This window comes from Gastrolobium bilobum, unplaced genomic scaffold (assembly GCF_033153095.1).
Source record: "Gastrolobium bilobum isolate Gb01-03AN ecotype WA unplaced genomic scaffold, APGP_CSIRO_Gbil_v1 utg17607, whole genome shotgun sequence".
Taxonomy (NCBI): Eukaryota; Viridiplantae; Streptophyta; class Magnoliopsida; order Fabales; family Fabaceae; genus Gastrolobium; species Gastrolobium bilobum.
In genome coordinates this window covers 74,029-83,882 of record NW_026895160.1, presented here as the reverse complement: position 1 = coordinate 83,882, position 9,854 = coordinate 74,029, and the positions used below count along the sequence as shown (strand labels likewise).

Sequence of the window (9,854 nt, the reverse complement as noted above, 5' to 3'; positions counted from 1 at the left end):
TTAAGGATAAAGCTCAATAAGAGACCTAAATCCAAAAGTGGGGAATATCTTATAATGTTTGAAGCCTGCTTTGTCGAAAAGTCTCTTCCAATCTTTTTCATCTCTCTCTTTCCCATTGAGACTTGTCATCATAGCTATGTCAAGCAAGAGCTTTACTTCTGTCATTCCAAGCTCATCTTGCTTTTCATTTATCACAATGTCTATGATGATCACTTTTCCTCCTTTGCCTTTTCCCGAAATGGCTTCTTTACAATTTTTGAGTATCCTTATGCAATCATCATCGCTCCAGTTATGTAAAACCCACTGCAAAAATAACAATAAATGGAGGGTCAGAAGAAGCAGAAGCACTGTCAATAACATATGCTAATGAATTACTGCATTGAGAAATAAACCTATGTATGAATGTCATTGTTAGACTAAAATACTACTAGACGTATGTGAAGAGAAAGCAAGTTATGATAATTCCTATATAGTTTTTGGTATAAATACCTTGAGTAAAACTCCATCAGCTTGAGGGATAGATTTAAACATGTTGCCGCCAACAAAAGTCAAATTGTTGCTTCCTGTTAAGCCTGTAACAACCTGTGGAAGGTCCAACACTATGTATTTTAAATTAGGAAATGCCTCACATATAATCTTAGCAGTGTTTCCGGTTCCACCACCAACATCAACTATGGAATCGAGGCCCTCAAAAACTGATTTGCAATCTCTCAACGCCAACCTTACAACGTGAGAATCACTTTCCATAGCCTCATTGAATGTCTTCAAATGAGTGGGATTTTGATGAATAAAATCCCAATAGCCTCCGGGTCCTAATGCGGTCTCAACGATCGTGAGGTCCTCCCCAGAAGTCCATTTTCCCAAGTGATGATATGAGCCAACAAGAGTAGGGCTATTTAACAAATGAACCATCGAAGATAAACAGTGATCAGTGCCGTTGACAAGGAGTTGTGAAGATGGAGTAAGAGCATATGCTTCTCTGGTGTCATCGATTTTGATGATTGCAAAGAAGTCATTGTGTGCCAATAAGCGCATGAGGCGCTCAACACAAGTAGCTTTAGAAAGTGGAACATTAAGAGCAGAAACAAGCTCAGGAAGAGTAATGGGATGGGGATGATTGTGGATGATATCAGGAATGCCAAGGTCAATGGCCCACTTGATGCACATGGGATTAAGGAAGCTATACATCATTCTGTACAAATGAGCTTGAGCTTGGAATAGCTCACTTGCTTTGTAATCATTTGTGGAAGCCATGAGAATGAGAATGCAGAGTGATCCAATAATAGTGTGTTTGTGTTTCAAACTTGTCACTTGCTCTGTTGCTCTGAACTCAACTTGCTCTGCTTCTGCCTTATATACTAATTGATCGGCACCTCCCACACGTTGCTGAATTAATAAAATATCAATGTCTTGTTCTGACCTACTTCATTAGTATTACTTTTTTTTTTTTTTTTGGTAAGCTTCGTTAGTATTACTTAATTATCACCTTACATACACACAGCAATCTTTGTCCTTAATACCTCTCTCGAATATTTTAAGAATGGAATACCGCGTTATGGTCCCTTTATTCGATACATAACTAGGCCTTGATTTACAATAATTGGTCGGCACCTGTCACACGTTGCTGAATTAATTAATAAAATATGTTCTTTTTTTTTGGAAACATATCAATGTATTGTTCTGACCTACTTGTTTAGAATTATTTAATTATCACTTTTTTTTATGTAAAATCATTTTCACATTTTTATTAACTAATACTACTTTATTTGTATTATTGAATTAATTAAATAATTCTACTTGATCAGCATTATTTAATTATCATATTTTTATTTAATTAGTATCTATTTCGATCAGACGTCTTCCTTCCAACTTCACAGGTACTTGATTAGTATTTTTTTAATCATCACGTTACATACACATTGCAAACTTTATTCCAGACATAACTAAATCGTGCTCATCAACTCATATTGGCGTAAGTCATCTGGTCAAGCTGTTCTTCTTTGAAATGTGCGAGTGTACGTGAATTATATGTTTATTATTCTCTTCTTTTGTCTGTGGATTCAAATGCTCTCCGATCGAGCCAAAGTTCCACTCCTTACTAAATATATTGTCTACTTTGATCAGACGTCGCTGCTGCGATTTTTGTTTATAATATGAAAATCATTTTTCTTCCTCCTTTAAACTTCAAAGTTCAAAAAAAGCTGCTGATTCGATACAAAAGACAGTCATTGCATTTGCATAGATTAGTTTTTAATTTTAATTTTAAGAATTCTGAAATTAGCTATATTCTCTTAATTTTTAAAAATGTATTCCCCTTAACTAGGGGGTCTGGTCTTGAATCCAAGTCTATGTGAGTCCAGTGCAATAATGCTTGAATTGGATTAGTTGGCCTTTTGCAAAAACTTAATTTTGTCTCAATTATTTAAAAATAAATAGAACACCTATATATTTTTGTCCTTGTGTCTTATTGATAACCTTATAGTTTATCTTATTTTAATGGGCTAAAATCTTAGTTATTAACTTTCAAGTCTAGCTTAAAGCATGAAAACTTAGAATTATTTGATTAAAAAGCTTTATCCTTGATCCTCTGACATATATGAATAATCTTTGCTATTTTTGTAGGAGAATTGAGATAATTGGAGCAAGGATGTGCTTGGATGAGACAAAGATAATGAGGAGTTAAGGAAACATTTGAGAATCATGATGATTGGGAGAGTTTTGAACAAAGCAAATATTTTCATGAAACTCTTATTTTCAAACATAAGAAAAAATCCCTTTCTTCCGGCCAATTTTTCATAACAAAGATGACAAATTTGGATCTTGTGTTCTGCATAAAAGTTGTATATCTCTCTCTTATCTTTCCAAAAATATCAAGATCGCGTCAATCGAATTAGTGCAGCTCAAATTAATTGATAAAATACGAAAGTATGTTACTATTGGAGCTCGCTCTATCTGGTCCAAAATGCGAAAAGCCCATTTTTACTGATATATAAGGTTGGGGCATGGATTTTGGGTTATTCTTGCTTGGGGGCTGCGGCTGGAAAGGCTTGGGGCTGCTAGGAGACATTATTTTGGAGATCCAATGAAAGGATTGGAGCCACAAGCAAGGAGCGTTACCATCATCCTCTAAAGATGGAATCTTAGGGAAGCTTTATTTTCTATTTTTCTTTTGATTTGAACATGTTTGGTTAAATTTCCATGCAGTTAGGGGTAGATAGAACCCTTTATCATTTGATTTTATTGGTGTTGAATTCTGATATGGATTTCTCTTCTTTTATTGAATGAAATTATGCTCTTTTAGTGCTTTCTATGAGTTTGCTCCCTGTAGAATGACCTTTGTGTATGCAATAGACATATTGGTATATGAATTGGTTTCATAATTTCATCCTAGGTTTGTATGAATCTAGACATAGATATATGACCTTTGCAATCAAGTTATTCTTGTTCTTAATGCTTAACCCTTTTTAAGAAACACTAAGACATTAGGTTCTTGAAGAGGGGAGAAGGGTTGAATTGCCAAGTGATTGGGGTTTAACAACTAAGTGAATTGATTGGTAATAACTAAAGGAAGATTAATTAGGAATTCAACACAAGTAACTAAAAGGATAAAATGTAAATTTATTACTTGATTATTAATTTCTTAATATATCTTTTCTTCCTCTTGTTTGAATGAATTTTCTGTCCTTAATGCTTTTTATGGGTTTGCAATTATCTACGAAAATAGAGATGTTGGTATAGAAGTCAGGGTTGGTAAATTCATCTTTGATTTGTATGAATCTAAGGATAGACATATAAATCGTGTAATCCTTATACCATTTTTATGATACTTGATTTTAATGCTTAAATCCTTTTGAGAAACACCAAGAAATTAGGATTCTCTTAAGCGAGTAAAGGGTTAGAATACCAAGAGATTGTGTTTTAACTTAATTAGATTAATTGATTGGCAATATAAAATGGGCAATTAATTAAGGTTTTAATTTAGAACATAAAGGGGAGATTAGGAAAAATCAAATTCCAAACTATGCTTTTCTTGATTTCTTGAATCTTTGATTTTGTGTTTTGTTCTTGTTTTTATTTTAATTATTAATTATTAATTAAATTTAAATCAAATCTCTCATTTGAATTGTCCAATTTAAGTAAAAATAGTGAACTAGTACTTGAAACACTCATTCTGATGGAAACGATATACTTACAAAATCACTTTTTTACATTATTTAGATTTTGAATGTCTTTAATACTCAACTTATATTATGAATTAACACTATTTTGAATTATTATGAACATCCATTCAGTATATATTGTTATTACAAGGTTTTTCCATATTCAAATTATTTTGTCAATTTTCTATTTATAAAATAATTTTAATGCCTCCATAGGTAATTACACATATTGATATGAAAGAAGCCCATTTTAATAATTGATAGTACAAAATATATTGAAGGTTCTGAAATAGCTAATCTATTATTACGTATAGGGACTAATTGGGTTATAACTTATAAGTGACATCACGTTGAGACTATAAATGATGGCAAAATTTATTATTATTACTACAGATGTAGCACATAAGAAATGTGTAATTTACCTACTTTTCTCTCGATATGCACCACTAATATTCGCATGGTTGAAAAGCATGTCTTGGTAAATCAAAAGGATATTGATTATAATAACTTTATTATTTGACATGACTACCTGGACCATCCCGAATCAAATATAATGAGAGAAAAAAAATATTGAAAATTCACATGATCATGCATTGAAGAACTAAAAGATTCTTCAATATATTGAATTTTTTTGTGTTGCTTGTTCTCAAAAGAAATTATCACCAGCTAAAGTTGATATTCAATCTCCTGTATTTTTAAATGCATAAAGGGTGAAATCTATGGGCCCATTTATCCATCATGAGTACCTTTAAAATATTATGAATTTAATAGATGCATTTATAAAATGGCCACGTGTATGTTTATTATCAACTCACATCTTCACATTTGAGAGATTATTTTCTCAAATGATAATATTAAGAGCATAATTCCTTGATTATATACTAAAGACAATTCGTCTTTATAGTGCTAGTGAGTTTACAAATTAGGCTTTAAATAATTAATATATGTCAACTAGAATCACAATTGAACAGTTTGTTGCTCGTGATCATACCCGAAATGGTTTAGCATATTTTTTATTAAATGTCTCTAATTAATAGCTAGATCCTTTTTTATGAGAAAGAAAATCCCATTTCGACATGGAGATATGTTATTTTATATGTAGCATTACTTGTACGCATCATTCCAACAAGTTATCACAAAATCTCTCCATTACAATTAACTTATGGTCAAGAGCCAAATATTTATGATCTTATAATTTTTAGATGTGCGATTTACGTTCTAATTGCTCCACCACAACGCACAAAGATGAATCCCCAAATATAGTTGGGAGTATATGTTGGATATGAATCTCCTTATATAATATCTTGAAATAATGACAGAAGATTTAGTTAAATCAATTTTTTTATTGTTATCAATCTTTCCAACATGAGGGGAAGAGAATAAACAGTTGGAGAAATATATTAATTAGAATGCATTATCATTGTCTAATATAGAGACATGAACAAAGCAATTATGAGAAAAACCTAGCAAGACAATCTATGAGAGCAAATGAAACTAAAACATGAAAAATGTTCGATTCCAAGGAGAAAAATCCTCATAAAAGGGAAATGAGCAAATGATAAGACGGTCATAATATGGAGACAATTATTAATTCTGAAGACATAACTTTTATTAAACCTCGAGGGAAATAAAATATTTATATCTCTAATAGAGGGAGGTTCGGGTACCTGTGAATAATGAAAATGAAGAGATCTATTTAGTTAAGCCATTACGCGAAAAAGTTGAAACCGTAAAGATGTAGTTATTGACAATGTTTTCACATATAATGATATAATGAAACAAGACTAGGATCTTGAAACTAAATTTGTTGATGAATGTATATAGAAAAATAATTTCCCAAAATATAAAGACACAAATCAAATTTAAATTTTTTAGACCTATAAAGTAAAGCCAGTGGGGTAGAAATGTGCAAAAATGTAATGAGAAAAATGAATTCGTAAGATATAAAACACGACTTGTAGTACAATAATTTTTGCAAAAGTCTGACATTTATTATATGAAATATATTCTCTTGAAGTGGATGCGATCACCTTCAGGTATCTTATTAGTCTGGCAGTACATGAAAATCTGATGGATGTTATTATAGTCTATTTATATGGCTTATTTGATCGACAGTGAAATTTATATGAAAATCCCCGGAGGATTCAAAATGCTTGAAGCATATAAAAATGCCTGGAAAAATTTGTTGAAAAGGCTTCAAATATCATTAAATGAATTAAAGAAATAAAGGCATATATGGTATAATCGCCTTAACATAATATTTATCTATCAATTAACTTATATAGATAAGAGTTTAAAGATATTTAAACCAATGGTTGTGAGCTCGATTGACATAAATAAAATATTCATTTAAACCCCATAAAAAATAATGAAATTTTTCTTGGAGCCATATCTTAGTTCAATCAAGACAATCTTATTAGCGTATAATAAAGGGTGAACATTCAAGGTGAAGTTATAAAATTATTAAAGTGGATGTTTGACTTTAAATTTTATATCTTCTCCCCCTTATTCTTACAATTTATCTTTCTTATTTGTGAGTCTATTAGCAGGATTTAATTTTTCTCCGATATTAAAAATACTAGAATAATGCAGGATATTTACCTAAACCACACAAAGGCAAACTCAAACAAGAACTCGATCACAAGTGGAAGCATAACTATTGGCGTTCAACAAATTTGTTCAAGAGATAATTTGGCAGACATCGCCTAATTCAAGTTTTTAGAAGCTGATATATAAGACTAAGATTTGTAGACTCGAAAACATTAAATGATGTTATCATCAGGGAGAGTAAAATAACGTTGCACTCTTTTTTCTTTCACCAAGGTTTTGTCTCATTGGATTTTCCTATAAAGGGTTTTAATTAGGCTGCTTGCAATGCATATTATTAGAAATGTATACTCCTTTTCCTTCACTAGGATTTTTTCCCATAGAATTTTTTCTTAGTAAGGTTTTAATAAGGTATATTATCTTACGGACATATAAACAATATTAATGTGATGCTGATAACCCCCATAGAATAATGTGTAACTTTTTGTAACCCCTATTACTTAATTATATGCAATTAGTAGGATTCATTTTTATCATATACTAGTGAATTACCCGTGCGTTGCACGGAGGAAAAAAAATCGATTTGTTTGTCTCGTAAGAACTAACACAACACATGCAAGATGCCGAACCTACATTTTTTATCCTTCAGTATAAAAGGAATGAATGAGTAATAATGTACAAATAAAAGTATGAAAGAAAAAGGCACACGAACAAATGAGTACAAATAAAAACTGTCATAACAATACCTCCATATATTCATGACGATGGAATATTGTTTGTTCAAAAATAGCAGTTAGCAATATACCATGTGTGTATGAAAAATGATTCATGCATGAGTAGAAAAAGTTAGCAGTTAAAAAAACCAAACGGTAACGAAAATAAGTAAAAAAACACTTCATTGCCATTTTTTTTGTCTTTACCTGTACCAGGCAGTGATGTTATGTCATAGTAGACAGAAGAAAATTCACGACATTAATCTTTGAAATACTTCATTGTAAACTATATTAAAGGTACTATTTGTGACACAACCGTTTTCATCAAGTATCAATATCTTCAATCCACGCTTGCTCTTTACTCTAGACAGTGCCACATATAATTGCCCATGAGTGAAGACAGGTTTGGGGAGATAAATTGCAACATAAGAAAGAGATTGTCCTTGGCTCTTATTCATAGTCATGGCAAATGAAACAATCAGAGGGAATTGTCTTCTTTGGAAGTTTATAGGAAATGTGTGACTTGATGGGCTCATCGTCATTCTAGGGATTAACATAGTTTCACCTATATTGTTTCCTGTAAGAACAATTGCCTGAACAACATGATCCCCCAATTTTGTAATGAGCAGCCTTGTGCCATTGCACAAACCTCTGGACTGATCAATATTTCTCAATAGCATTACTGGAACTTTAACCTTCAAAGTTAATTTATGATCAGGAATCCCCGAACACGATAATGTATTTAAGATCTCAGGTGTGAATTCATCATCTTCAACAGAGGAAGCCACATCTTGCTTCAGAATTTTATCAGAACTCAAAAATATCCTTTCTTCACCAGGAATCATCGACATCAGGTGCTCGTTCAGCATAGCAACATCGGACAATTTAGGAGTTAAGATAGCACGTTCTTTGAAAAACGTTGGATCTAAAATATTATCCAAGAGATTCGGATAAACAAAATTAACCATATCTGAAACGGGATCATCTGATGCTATAATCAACAATTCATCTGGAATTGTTATCATAGATTCTCCATCTTCATCATCTCCAAGATTACCATCCCCAACTTTAAGTAGCCACTCAGAAAATTCTCTTTTTTCCTTCACATAATCAGTGGTACTTCCAGAATTAAGACGCATGTTCTTGGTCAAAGTTAATAAATGACAATAGGACCATATATGAGAAGAATTTATGGTTGCATTTACTATCTCCTGTCTGCTGCTGTGAGGAATGACAGGTAATATTTGCCGAAAGTCACCGCCTAGAACTACAATTTTTCCACCAAATGGCATATCAACGCAGCTCGTGTCAGAAAATCTAAGAACATCTCTAAGTGTTCTATCTAGAGCCTCAAAACAAAATCTATGCACCATTGGTGCTTCATCCCAAATGATTAACTTCGTTTTTGACAGCAACTCTGTTATAGTAGAATTTGGCTTGATGTTACACGTTGAATCCTCATTGATCTGAATAGGAATACGAAATCTAGAATGTGTTGTTCGTCCTCCAGGAAGCAGAAGGGGAGCAATTCCGCTAGAAGCAACATTAAGTACTATTTCAGCTTTTGATCTAACAAATGCTGAAAGAGTATTCCAAATAAATGTTTTTCCTGTACCACCAAATCCATATAGAAAGAATAACCCTTCTTTACCTGGTGTAACTACCGAAATGATTTTGTCATATACAACTCTCTGCTCATCAGTGAGGGAATTCAATAGTCTTTCATGCTCTTCTCCCAATGAAAATGTGCCATACATTAATTCATCAACCACTAATCTATTCTGCATATCAAACAACGATTCCCTGGTGATGTGAGGCATTGACGGGTAATCAGAGAGGCATTTACCATTGCTCTGCAGCACCTTATCAATTTCTGCAAGTGTTATGTTTTTTATACTTTTTTTGGTAAGAAGCGCATCTAAAAAAACCATAAAATACAAAGGGAAAAAAAGTTAAAAATAATAAAGAGAAAGATATAAAGAAAAGAACAAAACCAAAATAAATAATAAAGCAACATATGCTGAATTATGGTAAAAAAATTGCGAAATAAACAGTAATGCAACATATACTAATTTAAGTTTTTGAAAAATATAAATGCGTTAAATATTATCACAACACGTACCTTGAAGCCCTATTCTTTTCCTATGGTGATAAAGAACATCGTTGGATAAAAATTTTCAACACTCTTCCCAAACTTTTTCAGGCCTATTCATTGAGTTGGCAAATAACAATAAAGCAAACAGAGATCTAAGATAAGCAGCAGAACCCCATGAATTTGCCTCTTTAATTGCATCAATATACTCATTGTCATCATCTAGAAGTCCTAAAGAATAGTAGACATCCTTAAATGTAGGAAAAAGCATGCCATTGATTGTTCTATGATCTTCATAACTGGTACACCCTCTTTGAAAAGTAAGCAACGTGCGAAGATAGG

The 9,854-nt window shown here is 32.2% G+C and overlaps 1 protein-coding gene across 1 annotated transcript; it reads right to left on the bottom strand.

Moving 5' to 3' along the window:
* Window positions 1-1,254, bottom strand: LOC133296691 (isoflavone-7-O-methyltransferase 9-like). The gene is made up of 2 exons (XM_061495748.1): window positions 490-1,254; window positions 1-303 (listed from the first exon to the last, which is right to left on the bottom strand). Exons 1-2 carry the CDS (start codon window positions 1,252-1,254, stop codon window positions 1-3), a joined length of 1,068 nt encoding a protein of 355 aa, XP_061351732.1.
* Between the last annotated feature and the right edge of the window lie 8,600 nt (window positions 1,255-9,854).